This window comes from Chrysemys picta, chromosome 1 (genome assembly GCF_011386835.1).
Source record: "Chrysemys picta bellii isolate R12L10 chromosome 1, ASM1138683v2, whole genome shotgun sequence".
Classification (NCBI taxonomy): domain Eukaryota; kingdom Metazoa; phylum Chordata; order Testudines; family Emydidae; genus Chrysemys; species Chrysemys picta.
This window is the reverse complement of record NC_088791.1, coordinates 61536682-61557630: the sequence shown is the minus strand read 5'-3', so window position 1 is coordinate 61557630 and position 20949 is coordinate 61536682. Positions and strand designations below refer to the sequence as shown.

Here is a 20949-nt window from a genome sequence, read left to right as displayed (position 1 = left end):
TTCTTTGGTAAGAGAAAATAATGGAAATAAAATCCCCTGCACACTGAGGAGTCCTCCTCCAAGTCACAGAAGGGAGTCGACTTCTTGTTTTAAGAGTATTTCCTGAAAAGGAACAGGGAAAAACGTAAGGAGTAGGAAGAGACTGGAACTGAATAGATTACCTCTTGCTTACAATCTCCAGGACTCACTGGTCCACAGTGATCACAATCCAGGCTTCTGAAAAATAAAAAAAGCAGTTGCCAAAGGGGTTGAGGCAAAGAATAAAGAGAAAAAATCCTCAAGAGGTTCTGCCAGCTCTTGACACTGATGTCACACATGCTGTGTAGTTGAAGGTCCAGATGTGCAGCATGTGAGGAAGATGCTGAAGGTCATCATCAGAGAAGGGAAACTGCCCAAAGAAAGTTTGTCACCTTGCTTGTTTCCTTCTTGAGGCTGGAATGTACAGACCCAATGAATGAAGAGCCACCCTAGATACTTCAGTGAACGGAGACCCTCATCTGTTTTAGATAAGTCAGTGTAGATAAGTCCTTAGTTCCTCTCAATGTTCCTGTGGTAACTCATTTAAAATCTGAGACAACTTATCCCAGTTCAAGTATAATTATATTTGGAGAGGACGGCCTCATCATTAGCCGCGTGCATCTGGAGGCTGACAGATGAATATACCTTGTGCCTGAAGAGGCTGAACTTCAAATCCTTCTCTCTGGGTGTGAATTTGGGAGGTGCCTGTTTTGACTTTTCCTGGACAGTGATTAATTACTACAAGCGATCCCATTTCTGGGTGGGAAATAAAAGTATTCAGATCCTTTGGAAATAACATACTGCCTTCTGTGTTGGCTTGCTTTGATGTGGCCAGTATTGGTACCTGTATTGATTGTGGTGTTGATTTTGCAGGCTTTCACGGTCTTTGATATATTGGCGTGACAAGCCTGCCAGGAATGGAAGAGTGCAGGATATTTAGAAGCGTGCGAGATTTCTTCTGCACCTCTTCTTGTGGCATATCCAGTGTATCTGCCATGTGTTTGATGATGTCTGGAATGCAATAAAATCATCTACTGAGGCAGAAGTAAAGGGATTTACTCCCTCATCAGGAGAGGATGAGGAGATTGCAGTGGAGACCAGCTGTTCTTCCCTTTGCAGACATTGTTCTTCATTGCTTTCCTCCTTCTATCTTTTCATTATCTCAGGCTGCACTAGTTGATCTGGCTGGAATGGTCCGTACTGACTCTTTGGAGAAAGGGATTTAACTCTGGAAAGGCAGATGGTGCAGATTTGTGTGAATACAGCTGCATACTAGGGCATTCAGCAGGGCAAGGGTTGGTAGGTATATGTTCCTTATGAGCTGCAGGTCATTTCCTATTGTCCCGTCTAGAACCCTTCCTGATTCCCATTATTCTTCGAGGGGTAAAGAAGGGTGAGTAGTTGGTCACTCACTACTCTGTCCAGATGGGACTGTGAGGTACACATCCTCCAAGGGAGTGCTGTTTTATTGGGAATGCCCCACCTCTGAGGGGATGAACTCAGAACTGAAACTATCTCCTTCATCTGCATACCAATAACTCAGAGGTGGGGCTTAGATATCACCATGCTCAATCTCTCAAGACAACATGAGTTGTCCCACTGGACCCACAGTTAAATCACTCAGTACTGTATATGCACGGAGTTTGGAGACAGGAGGTACCGATGCCCTGTGTACCAAAGAACACCGTCCAAGGAAACAAATATGGAAGCGGTGGGTACTGAATCTCCAGGTACCAAAACACTCGCTACCAAAGTTGATGAGTAAGAATCTATACTGAGGGAAACCCAGTCCACAGCTTTAGTGAGTACCACTGATGCTTTCTTACTAGTTGGGACTGGGGCACCTGAGCGGCCTCTCTCTCTCTCTCTTTTGGCCCTTGGATGGTTGAAACTAAGACAAACAACCTATGCCCTGTGTCATCTTTGGAGCAGTGCTCCTTTCTGTCCACGTCAGAGTCAGCAGCAGAGGTGGATGACTAGGGCCTCTTAACTGATGTAGCCTGGACGGTGGTGTAGGAACATCCTTCGTTTTGGTGTCTGAGGAAGTTTGCATTAAGTGCTTGAGGAGGAACAACTTTAGACGGTTTCTCTAGTTCAGTGGTTCTCAACCAGGGGTACTTGTATCTCTGGGGGTACTCATAGGTCTTCCAGGGGGTACATCAACTCATCTAGCTATTTGCCTAGTTTTACAACAGGCTACATAAAAAGCACTAGCAAAGTAAGTACAAAGTAAATTTTCATAGACAATGATTTGTTTACATTGCTCTGTATACTATACACTGAAATGTAAGTACAATATTTATATTCCAATTGATTTATTGTATAATTATATTGTAAAAATGAGAAAGTAAGCAATTTTTCAGTAATAGTGTGCTGTGACACTTTTGTATTTTATGTCTGGTTTTGTAAGTTTTTAAGTGAGGTGAAACTTGGGGTACACAAGACAAATTAGACTCTTGAAAGGGGCACAGTAGTCTGGAAAGGTTGAGAGCCACTGCTCTAGATTTCTCAGTTCTTAGGAGGGGAAGCAATATATGGAATGTTGCTTTGAAATGTGTCTTTCTCCTAGGCAAAACAAGCACCAGGCGTGCCCATCATTAAGTAGCACTAATACTTTCCACCAGGGCAGTTTTGAACCTCAGGGATTTTTTCCTCTGTCGCATTGCTAGAGCCATTATGCAGGGGCTGTCTAGCCTAAAGACTAAAATCTAACTAGAAATACATATAGTGTGTGTGGGTATACAGATAGATATAGATAGTGTGTGTGTTTGTGTATATATTACACACACAGCCAACAGCAGGGAACTAACTAAGTAGCAAGAGTAAAACATACTAGCACAGTGAGCAAAGAAGTGGGTGGACAGTTTAGAGCACCACAGGTGGTAAGAAGGAACTGAGGGATGCATGAGCCCTTGTGTGTGCGCATGGATGAAGACATCTGAGGCGCAAGCATGATCCCAATAGACACAGCTGTCCAAAAGAATCAGATTCCATGTACAAGGGATGCACATGTACCATGAGTGGAATCTACATGGAGAATCATTTGAAGAACTACATAAGATGATTTAAAAGTGTTATACAGACATAAATAAGACTGAAGCAATTAACATGCTTTCATGCAGTCTAATTGTATTTTTTTGATGAAAGCCAGCAATAAAATTGATCAAAAATCGGTTTCACAGATGTTAAAAACGTGACCTACAGCTGTTTGTAGGTGTCCCTCTGTAATATTAAGGTAGACAAGTCCAGATATAGGCTTTATATTACCATAAAGAAGTTACCACATGACCTGTGGGTGAACATTTTTCACAAATCACTCACTCTATATCTCACTTATCAGTCCTTATCCTCAAAGAAAACCGGCACAACACTTTAAAAAGATGGGCCTGGAAACTGGAATTCATAACTTTGCTAGACACTAAAAATCATGGACTGAATAGAGAAACTGCATTTATGGCTCATTACAACAATTTGTCACCTTCTAACAACCCCTCACAGCTTTGCCTCCCCTTCCTTTCCTCCCTATGACTGGAGGAGCCTTAAAGGCCACTTCACCTTGAACGGTCTCTTGAAATGTGTGTTAGCTACATTATAAACAATCTGTTCCACCTTTTATTTGGCTGTGACACTCTGAAATAGTTTCCCAGATATGCAGAAGCACTGTATGAGCTCAAAAGCTTGTTTCTCTAAAGTTGGTCCAATAAAAGATATCACCTCACCCACCTTGTCACCATAAAAAAAAAAGTCAGCCTTCCTTTATATATCAAAGAAAAATGGGCATAATTTTCCCCCTTTGAAGTCACCTTTAGCCAATAATGTTTCAAAAATAATCAATACATTCTCATGCTGGTGTATCTATCCCTCCCATCACCATGACACTATTCATCATCAAGGCCTGGGCCAAAACAAATAAATGTGCTGTATCATTATATAATTTTTACACACTGAAAATTATCAAGCAGCAGCACCGTAGCATCCAATAAAGACAAGAAATAAAAATGTTTCCATAGTTACCTCAGTTGCTTATTTATCAAAATGCCAAATTTCATTTTTAAAAGTAAAAGCTATTTGTATTATAGTTAAAAACAGCATTTGATGAGTGATCAGATTCTACTTTTGACTCAAACAAACCTGATCTTGTTACAATTTGCAAAAAATGAACTGCTATTATACTTATAGTTCATCTATTTTTTCATCCTTGTGAAATTTGTAGAAGAAATATCTAAAACTCAGAATCTAAGCCATACTCTCAAATACCATTAAATGCAGCTATTTACTGTTATAGAATATGGAAAATTGTGCATACCTATCGTATCAGCTTTACTAAATCTTCGTGTCACAACATTGTTCATGTTTCCATTTTCACACAGCTTTAATTCTGTTAGATATACTTCTACTTTGCAGTGCTTTACAAACATACCCTGTTCAACCACCTGAAAAAAACCCCAAAACAACAGATCAGTGTCTGCTATGAATCTAAATATATTTAGATACACATACTTACATGTACTTGTTTTTAGAAACCTCTTTAGGAAACTAATAAAAACTCAGTGAACATAAAAGGTACAAATTATATTAAGCCAGTTATAAATGCCAAATATCAAAAATAAAATGCTCGTATAACATTTTTAGAAAACATTCAGTACTTGAAAAAGTTGAATTTTCTGACAGCTATTTCTTTTTCTGTGAATTCTATATGTACATATGTTAATACTAAACATTATATTATACTATATATACTAAACATTACCTATGATACAAGTGTGCATATAATCAAAATGTACATTAATAAAATTGGAATTTTTTCAGTTTTAAAATCTGTTTAGTCTGAGTTAGTTCCTTGAAATATTAAAAAACAATTTTTTACTAGTTCCATATATTAAACCATGACATACAGTTAAAAATTCCCTTTTTTTACTACCAATAAAACTTTAAGAACTACTATAACAATATATTAACAATTCTGGATATTACATAACAGACTTTTTAAACAAATATTGTACATAAGCAAGAACTGCCAGCCAAGTCATTCATCTATGCTCTGGTAGTGGATATATTAGTTTTTGGCTTCTTCCACGCAAGTTACTTTAAAATTTGTTCTTTACATGTTTACTTTGCAATATACACTATCAAACAGTAAAGCAGCTAGGGAAACATGCGAATTAATCAAAGTAAAATCCAGAAAAAATATTCATGGTCACCTCTTAAATATATTTCCTTTTGATCCTTCAAAGTGTAACTGCAGTACTTAGTCATGTAGACTGTTCTGAAAATAGCCATCAGCCTGATATATGATACATCAGACAAATACGGTAAAAAAGAAGGCACCAAATAATCGCTAGGAGGGATCTGCTGTACCAAACCTGCTTAAGAGCAAGCACTACAGGAAAAATATGCATCAATGAACTATTCACCCAGTGAATACAGACTAACACGGCTGCTACTCTGAAACCTATTCACCCAGTGTTTAACAATTAGCTTTGAGCTGTAATGACTACCAACTGGTGTCACATTTAACTACAATGCATCTTAACACAAGTTTAAAATCTTACCTACACTGGGGTTTTTATATCTATGCAAGGGCTTCAGTGATACAGACTGTGATTTGCTTTGGTGCGGCTTACCCTCAGATTAAGGCAACGAGCATAGCATTGACGGTGCTCTGCTGTTTTATCCAAAAGAGCCACACTAGGCAACATCAAGAACCTCGTACATTGCTATAATAATCTAAATTTGAATACACCGCTTCAAAAAGTTTCACGGCAGTGAAGAACATGGCTGCAAAGCATACGGGATAAAAAGAAAAGTAAATAGTCAAATGGGGAGGCTGTTCCCCAGCCATCAAAGAAAAAGCACCCCCACCCCTTACAGAAAGATTAAAGTGGAAACAGGACAGATAAATCAATGAACAAATGGGGGGGAGGGGAATGATGAAGATAAAGAGAGAAAATGTATCTGTAATTGTTGCATGAAGATGCATTTCATCTGATTCCCACTAATGGGTCTACATATTTGAGAGAATCTTGGCAAAATCTCTCTTTGAGCAACTCTGACCTAACAGTCCCGGAAGAGTGCAGTTGTGCTATTCTACTTCGACATTTATGTTATCCCTGGTACTCTATTTGTCAGTCCCTTCTAAGCAGCCCCATAATAGTCACTGGTGGGGAAAAAAAAGGGGGGGGGGTGCGGGGGGAGGGGGGGAATTAACAATGCAAAATTACAGACCTTTACCAAAGGAGAGAAACTGTTCATTTGCTGAAATGTATATGTTCAGACACTAATAATTATGGGTAAATAATTGTCTTCGAAAATAACCATCCTGATGTATTCTTACTCTTACAAACTAAAGTTCCAGGGATGTTTTTTTAAAAATAAAATAAAAACAAAATAATAGGCAAGACAGCATGTAATGATAAATAAATGTTGAGTCCATTACATACTACAATTTTAATTTCTTGAGCGCCATGCCTCTCACGAAAGAGAGAGGAGTCCATGAAGGCTTGAGCCTTCTTCTACAGATCCAGCCGGCACTTGCCCATGAAAGGTGAGCTGTCAGCATTATAGACTGGTAAATTCTGTGTTCAAGTCACGGTGAGGGCCACACTGAAGTCACGGTGAGGGCCTGCTGTGCCAAAAGTCAAAGCCTTAACCATAGAAGGCTATCAGAAACAAGACTACAATTATAACCAGTGACTACCATAAATTGAAGGTATTTCATATTGGCCAACTTGGAAACCGTCACAGTAGCATAAATATATTAATATACCTTCAGTAACTGGTCCAGAATAGGATGCCTGAAATCACTGTCTGAAAATCCAAATGCAATCTCCAAATTAGAAGGGACCTTAGCTATCTTTTATATAAAATGGGGAGAAAAGCAATACTGTACGAGTACATACAAGAGTGGTTCTTGCCAAGGCTTTCTGGGCAGACTGTGCCTAAGGAATGAGCTCTCAAGCAGTCCCCAGATATGTCAGGGCCTGGAGGCAGGGTGAGCATATCCTGACTAATGTGCTCAGAAGTTCAGCTGGACCAAAGGCCTCACTTTTGGCAGCAGAACAGTGCTTTGGTGCTAAAAACTGGGACACCATTAAAAACAATGTGCTGAATAGAAGAGATTATGAGTTTATTTATCACATATGAGGAACCATTATGTGATCTACTGGTGCCAACTTTATTAGGTCTGGAACAGCCATTAACATTGGATTCACACTTCATAATTCACCATTATAAAAAGCTGACCTTGTCTGATTTTTTATATTACAATTGTGAAAAGTACACCATAGCTAATAAAATTTAGATTTTTTCAGCACTATCTTACAAGATTATTTGCACTAATGAGATTCAACAGCCTCTAAAGTTTAAGGTTTTCTTGAAAAATAACAGGATTCAGTTCAATGAAAAAAAAAATCACCCATCCTTCTTCAGCTTTGCTAAATGTTTTCATTTTTTTTTAAATTGAGCCAATTCCTAAAATCTGAATATTAAAAAAGCGACTGTATTAACTAAAACAATACTAAGTTGACGTATTCATCATGGACAAGACTTCATGAGCTCCCAATATGGAGAACTCCAATTGATTTAAATGGGGCCACTAGCGTCTGCAGGACTACATTTAGGATAATCTTAGTTTCACAAGAGCGTACCTTGCGTGCTATTGGCTCCTGACCTTCCATCAGTGTGTACCAGCTAACTAGTTTATTCCAGCCTTCAGTTGGCAAAAGGATGTAGTCCAGCTCATCAATGAGATGCTCCTTGAGAGACTGAGAGTCACCATCTGTGAAAGAGAGAGAGAGAGAGAGAGAGAGAGAGAAAGAAATTGATTTTTAATCCATAGTTATGACCATGTTTATCATCACTGGTGTTTTTGATGTACCACTGCATTAATACTGAAAATATCAATCAAAAATGTAATAATTAACTGTTTCTCAGAAATATACTCTTTTCTTAGTGTTTGAAATTCAATAGCCAAATAATGTTAACATTATGACTGAATTAAAGCACCAAGCTGTAATTTATAAATATTGGGGGGGGGGGAGGGGGATGTTTAGCAATGACGTCTCCAATTTAAGGATGGTTGGATTGCTGTAGTTTATTTCTATTAATTGAAATGGATATAAAATCCATAACCTGTCTGGACATGCAGTTTACAATCATCAAGATGGCACCCATCCTACATAGCACTTTGACATAATGTTCTTACTGTAAAAAATAAATCATCCACAACACATGATGCAGTCCTAGAAAAAGAGAAGTTACTTATCTTATATAGTAACTAGTGTTCTTTGAGATGTGTAGTCCCTGTCTGTATTCCATTGTGAGTGAGCATGTGGCTCCATGTGCCCAAGACTGGAAGATTTTTGCTAGTCGTGTCCATTGGTCTGTGCTTGAGCCCTTCTCTTCCTCATGCTCCTAACCAAGGGCCTAAGGGGTAGTTTGGACCAATGGCCTCTCAAGTTCCTTTTCTATCATATATCATATCTAAAGATCTGAAGCAGAGGGGGAGGAGAGCAGGTAGCAGAATGCAGATAGGGACCACATCTTGAAAAACTCCAGGTACGGTACTGTACAACTTTCTTCTTCAAGTGTTGGTCCCTAAATGTATTCCACTGTGGGTGATTGACAAGCAGTGCTTATCGAGGAGGAGGGCACGATGACCTCTGAGATACTACTAACTGGAGTACTTCTGTACAGAAAAATGCATCAGCTGCAAAAGCCTGCACTAACTCATGATGGCTTGAAAAGGCCTGAACCCCTGAACCCCAAGTAGCCACTTTACAGATTTCAGCAATAGGAACACCTTGAAGGGAGTCTACAGAGGCCACCTGGGTTCTAGCAGAGTGAGCTCTCTCATCTTGTGATGGAGGAATGTCTGTCAATTTGTACACAATAGAATGCATTCTGAAATCCTCTTGGAAAGTCTTTGGGAGAAAACTACTTCCCCTCTCCTTTGTTCTGGGAATGACGTCAACAGTCTAGGCAACTTCCTAAATGGTCTTATTTTTTGTAGGTAGAATGCCACAGCTCGATGGCTGTCCAGGGAATGAAGCGTTTGGTTTTCATTAGTGGCATGCGCTGTTGGGAAGAAAGTAGGGAGATGGACTGCCTGATTCAGATGAAAATCTGCGATGATTTAAGGAGTAAATTTAGGATGTAGCCTCAGAGCAATTTTAGCCTTCTGAAATCAGGCCTTCCAAAAAAAGCACTATCATCAAATGGATGAAGATAGAGTAGTTATCAATTAGAGCATGACAGGTGCTGATAACTCCCTACAGGGTCTCTTGGCAGTTAAGTGAGAGACCTGAGGTCCGAAGGAGAGAAGATATTCCAATATGGTAGGCATGTTGGAGTCCTCTGCGATTATCTAATGACTGTCAAGACCATGCTGAAAACCATTTTTGCACTTGGCTGTGGCATTTTCTAGTGGACTCTTTTCTACTATTGTTATGTATGGGCTGAATTACTTCAGAGCATGCATTTTTTAGGTTTGACACCCAACCTGAAAACAGGCTGTCAGTTAGAAGGAAGCCAGATTGGTATGCTTAACTCTGCCTCTGTCCTGGGTCAAAAGGTCTGGAAACTGATGTATGTGTGTATTGACATCTGAAGAAAGTTGTCTGGACCATTTGATAGTAATAAGAATGATCACTGTACCATTCTCCCTGATTTCCATAGGACCTAATGTTAAAAAAAATTGATGGGAAGGTATACAACAGTTACTTTGACTAGGAAATTAGGAGTGCGTTTCCTCTGGAGTCTTGCCCTTGACCCCACTGGAGCAGTAGATTGCGTACTTCCTGTTGGTGGGATGCAAAAAATATGTCCCAGGATGGGGATCCACAATGGCAAAATGCATGCTGTGCCATGGAATTACATAGCTCCCATTTGTGGTTCTAAGAGAAGGATCTCCTGAGGCTGTCGACTAAACGTGTTGTACATCTCTGGCAGATGTACTGCCAACAGGGTGATCCAGTGGCAAATACACCAGTTTCAAAGTTTTACAGCCTCTATAGATCTTGCTCCCACTTGTTTGTTGGTGTAGAACACTGTTGACATGTCTGACATCAGTTGAATATGTAGGGTCTGAATGATGGGGTGAAAATGCTTGCATGATTTGCATATTGCCTGCAGTTCAAGCAGGCTTAGGTGGGTCCAGGAGTCCTGTGGAGATCATGTTCCTTGAGCTCATTCGGGGGGGACCCCGGCCTAACAGGGGACACCTCCCCCACGACTCATTCTCACACCATGATAGAAAAGCTTGCATCTCAGGCACATGAAGTACATGAGCACCTACAGTGGAATACATATGGGGACCAGCAGTCAAAGAACAACCAGAAGGTATAGGAGACACCAGGCAAGAAAATATGCAAGGAAGTTCCATTATCAGAAATACTTTTTTAAAATTTCAATTATGAAAGGGTTTTCTTTTGATTTAAAACATGTCATGCAATATTATCAATTATACATTCTACAAGTACATTACATATACATTACATGTTACATTATAGCGTTCTACAGATACATTAGAAGCAAGAGGAAGACCACGGAAAGGGTAGGCCCGTTACTCAATAATGGGGGGGAAAGAACAGAAAATATGGCAATGGTGCTTAATGACTTCTTTGTTTCAATTTTCACCAAGAAGGTTGGTGGTGATTGGATGTCTAACATAGTGAATGTCAGTGAAAATGAGGTAGGATCAGAGGCTAAAATAGGAAAAGAACACATTAAAAATTACTTAGACAAGTTATAGGTCTTCAAGTCACCGGGGCCTGATGAAATGCATCCTAGAATACTCAAGGAGCTAACTGAGGAGATATCTGAGCCATTAGCAATGATCTTTGAAAAGTCATGGAAGATGGGAGAGATTCCAGATGACTGGAAAAGGGGCAGATATACTGCCAATCTATAAAAAGGGAAATAAGGATAACCCAGGGAATTACAGACCAGTCAGCTTCTGTACCCGGAAGGATAATGGAGCAAATAATTAAGCAATCAATTTGAAAACACCTAGAAGATAAGAAGGTGATAAGAAACAGTAGGCATGGATTTGTCAAAACCAAATCGTGTCAAACCTACCTGATAGCTTTCTTTGACAGGGTAACCAGCCTTGTGGATGGGGGGTGGGAGGTGGGGAAGAGGAGGAAGGCAGTAGATGTGGTATATCTTGATTTTAGTAAAGCTTTTGATGCTGTCTCACATGACCTTCTCATAAACAAACTAGGGAAATGCAACCTAGATGGAGCTACTATAAAGTGGGTGCAAAACTGGTTGGAAAACCATTCCCAGAGAGTAGTTATCAGTGGTTCACAATCAGTTCTAGGTCCATTTTTGTTCAATATCTTCATCAATGATTTAGATAATGGTATAGAGAATACACTTATAAAGTTCGTGGACGATACCAAGCTGGGAGGGGTTGCAAGTGCTTTGGAGGATAGGATTAAAATTCAAAATGATCTGGACAAACTGGAGAAATGGTCTGAAGTAAATAGGATGAAATTCAATAAGGACAAATGCAAAGTACTCCACTGAGGAAGGAACAATCAGCGGGGCACATACAAAATGGGAAATGACTACCTAGGAAGGAGTACTGCGGAAAGGGATCTGGGGGTCATAGTGGACCATAAGCTAAATATGAGTCAACGGTGTAATGCTGTTGCAAAAGATGCGAACATCATTCTGGGATGTATAAGCAAGAGTGTTGTAAGCAAGACACGAGAAGTAATTCCACTCTATTCCGTGCTAATTAGGCCTCAACTGGAGTATTGTGTCCAGTTCTGGGCACCACATTTCGGGAAAGATGTGGACAAATTAGAGGAAGTCCAGAGAAGAGCAACAAAAATGATTAAAGGTCTAGAAAACATGACCTATGAGGAAAGATTGAAAAAATTGGGCTTGTTTAGTCTGGAAAAGAGAAGACAGGGGGGACATGATAACAGTTTTCAAGTACATAAAAGGTTGTTACTAGGAGGACTGAGAAGACTTGTTTTTCTTAATCTCTGAGGATAGGACAAGAAGCAATGGGCTTAATCTGCAGCAATGGAGGTTTAGGTTGGACATTAGGAAAAACTTCCTGTCAGGCGGTTAAGCACTGGAATAAATTGCCTAGGGAGGTTGTGGAATCTCCATCACTGGAGTTTTTTAAGAACAGGTTAGACAAACATCTGTCAGGAACGGTCTAGACAATACTTAGTTCAACCATGAGTGCAGGGAACTGGACTAGATGACTGCCTGCACCTTGCACCCCTCCTGCACCCCAACTCCCTGCCCTGAGCGCCCTCGTACACCCCACTCCCCTCCTGCACCCCAACCCCCTGCCCTGAACCCCCTCCCACAGTCACACCCCTCCTCTGCCCCAATCCCTTGCCCTGAGCTCCTTCCTGCACACCGCCCCCCCCACACACTCCCTCCCACACCCCAACCACCTGGCCCGGCCGTGCATACTATTTCCCCACCCAGATGTGGCCCTCGGCCCAAAAAGTTTGCCCACCCCTGCTCTATAGACTCATGCTTTTGGCTCTCAAGTTCCCCGGTTCTCTCACCAACGTGTCGGTCAACATAGCGGCCATCACACTAGAGCATGAGAAACAAAAAATGAAACTAACTAGTTTATTTTCATTATCCAATCTGAATGAACTGCAGAAAATAAACCAGTAAAATTAGATTTAAATATTCTCTTTAATAATCTCAGATACTAATCAATCAGATGAGGAAACTAGGTTTTATGAAATATAGTTCATCCCATGGTGTCCTTTTAACCCAAAGCAGGGTGCACAAAGAGAGAGGAAGAGTCCATAAAAATCTAATTCTTCCTCATGTCTGCCTTTCCCTTGAAGTTGTATTTAAAACAAAATTCTTGTTATCTTATAGAGAAAAGGTTACATTTCTCTCTCTCTCTCTCTCTCTCTCTCTCTCTCTCTCAAAAAAAGGAGCACACACCACAATAAATATCAAAACCTCTAGTTTATTTTTCACTTAGATTGTATTTTTACAATCATCTCTAGTTTTGTCTCTCTGCTTACAAATATAAAGTAGCATATTTTTGTGCCAGTTAGTTTGTACAAAGACAATGATATATCCACTTGTCAGGGGGTCAGCTGGGGTCCCAGGGAGGGACCACTTACTTCAGTGGCAGAATTGCCTAGCAGCAAGAGTCCAGTGAGCTGCTCTTATTTCAGCAGCTGTACTGCTCCACAGCAAGAGTTTATGAGACCGCCTCTCTTGGTGGCAACGCTATGCAGTGGCAAGAGTCTACAGGGCCACCTCTCCTGGTGGTGAGAGTGCGTGGGGCTGCCTGTCCTGGCGTGTATCACCCAGTGGCAAGAGACCGCCTCTCCTGGAGGCAGTATCACCTGGTAGCAAGTGTGGGAAGGGTAGGGAAACCCTGACCCGCCCTACTCCATCAGGTTCCAACCCAGGGCCCTTTGAAACCAGTTATTCTGTTGCAGGGTTCAGGTCTCCGTGTGCCCAAACATGTCCTCTGAGTTGCTTCCCACCCTTGATCCCAGCTCTGGTAGCTCCTCTGCTGGCACCAACTCATCTTCTCCTTTGGACTCTGCAGTCGACTGGGATCCCCTGGCGTAGTCAGGGTACTCTGAGTCGGTGGTTCAGAATCCCAGCTGCTGCTCAGCAGGAGCCTGTAACACACGTATGCTCACCTCCAGACTGAGCTGCTTCCTTTTATGTGCTCCCTCCACTGGGTGCATGCCCAGCAAGAGCATGGGGGCATGACTCTTGGGCCCACAGCAATTTGTTAACCCCTACATTGCCAATGAGGGGTTGGTACACACCCCATCATAACACTATAAAATTAGTGATTTCGATGAAACGAATGTCTGCTCTCACCCCCCCCCCCGCCCAAAAAAAGATGATCTTTCAAATTAAAAACCCAAAACTTTTAAATAAGCTCTACTCTGATGTCCAATGGCAAGGAAACTTTTGATTATAAATTCTGAGTACAAGTTTTAATGATGTCTCATTTCCTGATTGACAGCAGAGTCTGTGAGGATGCCTAGTGATGCAGACTGGAAAACAGCCAGCAGAATCTCAGCTGCTATCACACACCCTGCTCAGAAGTAAAAAAAAAAAAAAAAAATCCTTCTCCAAGGCTCCAGCAAACTCCTTTCCCCACAAGCACTCAGTCTCTGTAGCGCCGGTGAGGGGACAGTTAGTGCACAGAGAATTCAAGAGGGAGAGAGCAATGAGGTATTCCTGCTGCTTCAATCACAAGGGCAATGGATATGCATAAAACCTCCTTCTACAGACTTTTCCTCATTCTAAAAGCAGCAATCCTCCCTATCCCTACTAGTAGTTCTGCAGCATGTGAACATACAGGTGACAGAATGTGAGAGAGAGGTGTTGCATTTGGTGCACAGACAGGGGGAGAGTGCTCCTTGCTATCATCATTGGCAGCTCTGAGAAGGTCAAAGGTACTAATAAAGTAGCATGCAACCTTTGCAGCACCACAGACTACATGGCTACTTGTCAGGAGCCAGAGGACAGGACTTAATTTGCATATACGTTTTCATAGGATTTTAGGCAGCAAAACTCTCAAAAATTAACTGGTAAGAAAAATTTAATGGAAAAAGAATACCAGAGTAGGGTTTAGTAGGCATTAGAGTTATGAAGAACTGCTTTTGAGAAATCATAGAAATGTAGGGCTGGAAGGGACCCTGAGAAGTCATCGAGTCCTGCCCCTTGTTCTGTGGCAGTACCACATAAACCTAGACCAGGGGTCGGCAACCTTTCAAAGAAGAAGAGCATTTTTTTGTTTTTGTTTTTGACCAAAATATTTTGAGAGCTGAATCACATGAAAAGCTACTTCTAGAGTTAGAATTTATCAACTAATAATTGAACATATTAAAGTTATTACTACTCACCAATAATTTTAATTCGACTTCTGCCATTTGAATTTGAATATAAACAGGAGGGGGCTCCAGGCTAGGACGGGGTTTGGGGGCAGGAGGGGGTGCAAGGCGCAGGCTCTGGCCGGGAAGCGCTTACCACAGGCGGCTCCTGGCCAGCGGTGCAGCAGGGCTCAAGCAGGCTGCCTGCCTGCACTGGCCCCACGCCGCTCCCAGAAGCGGCTGGCTGCTGACACGTCTCTGCATGCCTCTGGCGGAGGTGGGAGGCAGCTCCGTGCGCTGCCCCCGCTCCCATACTCACAGCTCCTATTGGCCGGGAATCAGCTAATTGGAGCTGCGGGGGCATGGCTTGCGGGCGCAAGGAGACCAGCAGCCCCCCGCTCCCTAAAGGGCGCGCAGAGACGTGCCAGCAGCCAGCCGCTTTAGGGAGTGGTGTGGGGCCAGAACCCTGCTACTCCACCGGCCAGGAGCTGCCTGTGGTAAGAGCCTCCCGGCCAGGGCCTGCACCTCGCACCCCCTCAAAAAACAGCTGCCTGCAATGGGGGCAGCCAAAGAGCCGCATGCGGCTCTGGAGCCGCAGGTTGCCGACCCCTAACCTAGACCATTCCAAACAGATGTTTGTCTAACAAACCTGGTCTTAAAAAACCTCCAGTGACGGAGACTCCACAACGTCCCTTAGAAGCCTATTCCAGAGCTTTATTACCCTTATAGCTAGAAAGCATTTCCTAATATCTAACTGAAATCTCCCTCGCTGCAGATTAATCCCTTTACTTCTTGTCCAACCTTCAGTGGACAAGGAGAACAATTGATCACCATCCTCTTTAGAACAGCCCTTAACATATTTGAAGACTTCCCAGAGCCCCCTCAGTCTCTTCTTCTCAAGACTAAAGAAGCCCAGTTTTTTTTAACCTTTCCTCATAGGTCAGAATTTCTAAACCTTTTATCATTTTTGTCTCTCTCCTCTGGCCTCTCTCTAATTTATTCACATCTTTCCTAAAATGTGGCACCCAGAACTGAACACACTACTCCAGGAGAAGCCTCATGACTGTAGAGCAGACCAGACTATTACCTTCTGGGTCTTAGATATAACACTCCTGTTTATACACTCAAGAATAATATTAGCTTTTTTTGCAGGTACATCATATTGCTGACTCATTCAATTTGTGATCAACTGTACTTTTCAGCAGCACTACCACCTAGCCATGTAGTAGTTGTGCATTTGATTTTTCCTTCCTAAATAATGTACTTTGCACTTGTCTTAATTGAATTTTATCTTGTTGAAACCAAGTCTCCAATCTGTCAAGGTTGTTTTGAATTCAAATCCTGTCCTCCGAAGTGCTTGCAACCTCTCCTAGCTTCAGTCATGTGCTAACTTTATACGCATACTCTCCACTCCACCATCCAAGCCATTAATAAAAATACTGATTAGTACTGGACCTCAAACTGACCCCTCACTAGGAACATCCCCCCCAGACAGTGAACCTTTCCATACAATCTTTCAACCCATTATGTACCTATTTTATAATAATTTAATCTAGACTATATTTCCCCAGTTTGCTTATGAGAATGTCATGTAGGACTGTGGCAAAAGTTTTACTATAATCAAGACATATCACTTCTACTGCTTTCCCTATACAACAGGCCAGTAATGCTGTGAAAGAAAGAAATCAGGCTTGTTTGTCATGATTTATTTTGACAAATCCATGTTGGCCAGGCCTCATAACTAAGGATACCATTTTGTCACGGAGGTCATAGATTCTGAGACTTATAGACTCATAGACTTTAAGGTCAGAAGGGACCATTATGATCATCTAGTCTGACCTCCCGCATGATGCAGGCCACAAAAGCTGACCCACCCACTTTCCCTTAACTTTAACAGACCTCTGTGACTTCTAGCTCTGGCAGTTGTGCTCCCTCACCCCTGTGCAGCGGCTGAGCTTGGACAGCCAGCCGCCTCTTGACCCTGCAGCAGCAAAGCAACAGCTGTCAGCTTTGGGTGGCAGAGCTCGTGCAGTCAGCCCTGTGCTGTGGGGCTGTGGCTTCCATGATTTATTGTTTATTGCCTGCGTCCTGCCCGTGAATTTTAATAAAAATCCCTGTGCCAAAATTTTAGCCTTACTTATAAACGCTAGGTTTATAAATGACTAGGTGCTTACTGTGACAGAGTCCAGAGAGACTCTCCCCAATGAGAGAACAGGGCATTGAACCTCAAATGATCAACAATTAGATGAACTGATTGTATAAAATATTACTGTTATAAAAGTGTATCAATAATGACACACTAGTGATTAATATGCATTGTGAAATGCATGTATTAACTCCATTTACAGAACTATGGATACCCACTGATATTCTGCTTTGAAATCTGTGATCAAACACAGATTTTCTCCTAGACAGGAGGGAAGTTAGCCATCTTCCTGTCTGCAATGTAAATTAGGCATTATGGAATCAAAACAACATAAGACCCATTTTCATATCAAACAGCAGTGGGTGGGAAGTCAACAGGAATGGAAGAATAGAAGGAAGCCTTCCTGCCTCTGGTAACAGGGTAAATGAACTTTAAGATATAAGCAGAAACAGAAAGCGACTTTGGTATCCATCACTTGAGGAACTGAAGGAACCAGAGCTCTTGAAATCACAGAATGTTGGATCCTTCAGCTAAGAAGGCTGAAGTCTCTGGGAACAAAATATAGGTGAGAAACCTGCTTAGGCAAAGATTGTAACTGCTGAAATTAAGTTTTACTCTTAGAAGCATATTTCTACTTTTGTTGGTTTGTAACCACGTCTATATTTATTACTTATACTTGGTATCACTTAAATCTATGACTTGTTTAATAAACTTGTTTTACTTTTAATATAAACCAATTCAGTGTTGAGATTGAAATAAAAGTGTTTGTCAACCCCAGTTAAATTAATGAGCTGCTCTTTACCAACTCTTTCAAGGAGCAATAAACTTTACTTCTGTGAGTGTTCCAGAAAAGGGCTGGATACAATAGGGCAGACATTTTTGGAGAAATTAGTTACTGGGCAGGTTTTGGGATCACCATGCAAAAAGTAACTGGGTGATGGAAGCCAGGGTCTGACCTGCATGCTTGTAAACTGACTGTCAGTGTCAGGGCCACCTGTGTCTTCAGCATAGCTCGGAAGGCACCCAGAGTTGCAGGGCATGGAGTGACAAGCCCTTAGTGGTCTGGGTTGAACCCCAAAGCATCACACTTACAAATTGTATAATAAGTTGTTCCAGTATCTTTCCACGTATTGAAGTTAGGCTAACCAGTCTATATATAGCTTCCTGGGTCCTCACTGTTCCCCTTTTTAAAGACATATACTATGTTTGCCCTTGTTCAGTCTCTGGGACTTTGCCCATCCTTCATGAGTTCTTGAAGATAATTGCTAATGGTTCCAAGATTGCTTCAGCTAGTTCCTTAGAGTCACTAAGATGAATTTCATCAGATCCTGATAATTTGAATACATCTAACTTACCTAAATATTTTTTAACCTGTTCTTTCCCTATTTTGGCTTGCATTCCGTCATTCGTAAGCTTATTGTGAAATGCCCAGGGAGATTAGAGAGGCTGCAAATGCAGAAAACAATAATAACTGAGGATTTCAGCTGTCCTTGTATTGATTGGATATATATGTCACTTCACAAAGTGATGAGAGAGAACTTCTAGATACCACAAATGACTGCTGCTTGGAGCAGCTTGTCCTGGAACCAAGAAGGGGAGAGGCAATTCTTGATTCAGTCCTAAGTGGCGCACAGGATCTGGTCCAGAAGGCAAATATAGCTGAACTGCCAAGCAGTAAGAGGAACAAAAAAATGCCACCATGGCTAAACAGTGGAGAAAAAGAGGCAGTTTGATGCAAAAAGGAATCCTTTAAAAATTGGAAGTCAAATCCTAGTAAGGAAAATAAAAAGGAGCAAAACTCTGGAAAGTCAAGCATAAAAGGCAGGCCAAGAAAGAATTTGAAGACCAACCAACAAAAGACACAAAAGCTAACAGCAATAATTCTTTTAACTACATCAGAAGCAGGAAGCCTGCCAAACAATCAGTGGTGCCACTGGAAGATCGATGAGCTAAAGGAGCACTGAAGGAAAACAAGGCTGTTGCAGAGAAGCTAAATGAATTCTTCGCATTGGTGTACACAGCAGAGAAATACGGGGGAGATTCCCCCACTCGAGCAATTCTTTTTAGGTGACAAACCTGAGGAACTGTCCCAGATTGAGGTGTCAATAGAGGATGTTTTGGAACAGGTTGATAAATTAAACAGTAATAAATCACCAGGAGCAAATGGCATTCACCATATAGGAAACCGCAGAACTAGCTGTGGTATGTAATCTGTTGGTTAAATCAGCCTCTGTACCTGATGACTGGGGAATAGCTAATGCAATGCCAATTATTTAAAAAAGCTCAAGAAGCAATTCTAACAATTACACATCAGTACACCTATCTTCAGTACCAGGTAAATTGGTTGAAACTATAGTAAAAACAAAAACAAAAAAACCCCACCAGAATTATCAGACACATAGAAAAACATCATATGTTGGGGAAGAGTCAACATGGCTTTTGAAAGGGAATTCATGCCTCACCAATCTATTCAAATTCTTTGAGGGAGTCAACGAGCATGCGGACAAGGGTGATCTAGTCAATAAATGTACGTGGACTTTCATAAAGCCTTTCATAAGGTCCTGCACCAAAGGCTCTAAAGCAAACTAAGCAGTCATGGGATAAGAAAGAAGGTCCGCTCATGGACCAGTAGCTGGCTAAGAGATCGGAAACAAAGGATAGTAATAAATGGTCAGTTTAATGGAGAAAGGTAAATAGTTGCATCTCCCAAAGGATCTATACATACAAAATGACAGGGTCTAAATTAGCTGTTACCATTCAAGAAAGAGGTCTTGGAGTTATTTTCAGAGAACTATCCATGATACCAGTTCAGTGTGCAGTGGCAATCAAAAAAGCGAAGAGAATGTAAGGAACCATTAGGAAAGGAATAGATAATGAGACAGAAAATATCGTAATGCCACTATACAGCTACACGGTGTGCCCACACCTTGAATACTGTGTGCAATTCTGGTTGTCCCATATCAAAAAAAGATATATTAGAAATGGAAAAGGTGCAGAGAAAGGCAACAAAAATGATTAGGGGTATGGAACAGCTTCCATATGAGGAGAGAGAAAAAAAGATTGCAACTGTTCAGCTTGGAAAAGAGACGACTAAGGGGGCATAGCATAGAGGGCTATAAAATCATGAATGATATGGAGAAAGCGAATAGGGCAGTGTTATTTATCCCTTCACATAACACAAGACTTAAGGATCACCCAATGAAATTAACAGGCAGCAGGTTTAAAACAAACAAAAGATGTACTTCTTCACACCATGCATAGTCAACCTGTGGAATTCATTGTTATGGGATGTTGTGAAGGCCAAAAGGTATAAACCAGTTCAAAAATGAATTAGATAAGTTCATGGAGAATAGTTCCATCAATGGCAATTACCCAAGATAGTCAGGGATGCAACCCCATGCTCCGGGTATACCTACAACTCCAACTGCCAGAAGCATCTGCCATTGTCAGAGACAGAATACTGGGCTAGATGGAGCATTGTTCTGACCCAGTATGGCTGTTCCTTTGTTCCTAACTACAGTGATGCTACTGCCCCAGTTACAAATCATCTTCCTTCCTCCTTCTCAGTGAGCAAAGACAGACAATGTGGAAAGAATGAAGTAGCGGCAACTTATCGAGGGGGAAGGAGGAAAGCGTGGCTCTTAATCTTGCAACAGCTGCTCCCCACTGAGCGAAAAAAATATAACCTATCAGAGGCACTACTCAAAACCACAAGTTTAAAATAAAACTGCATAAGGGATATAAATCCTCATGCTTCAGAGCATAAACCAAATCACCACCTGCCTGGGATTAGGCAGAATTGTTTACTTTTTGTATTGCAGGGGACCATGGATGCATGGGGCAGTGTTGCATCTTTTTCTGAAACATCTGATAATGGCCACTGTCAGACACAGAATACTGGTCTAGACCAGGGGTTCTCAGCCTTTTTCTTTAGAGACCCCC

The 20949-nt window shown here is 41.4% G+C and overlaps 1 protein-coding gene across 19 annotated transcripts in view; it reads right to left on the bottom strand.

Annotated features, from left to right (window-relative positions):
• The window catches only part of USP15 (ubiquitin specific peptidase 15), a 137527-nt gene that overhangs the window by 85250 nt on the left and 31328 nt on the right, over nucleotides 1-20949 (bottom strand). For all 19 annotated transcript variants that reach the window (XR_010592739.1, XR_509173.2, XR_002889278.3 and 16 more), the window contains exons 3-4: nucleotides 7665-7795; nucleotides 4325-4451 (exon numbers count right to left, since the gene is read on the bottom strand). Coding sequence is in view for 6 of the 19 variants with exons in the window: in XM_005303165.5 (XP_005303222.2) it covers nucleotides 4325-4451; nucleotides 7665-7795 (258 nt within the window). In the remaining 13 variants the exon portion in view is untranslated. The remainder of the gene's footprint in view (nucleotides 1-4324; nucleotides 4452-7664; nucleotides 7796-20949) is intronic.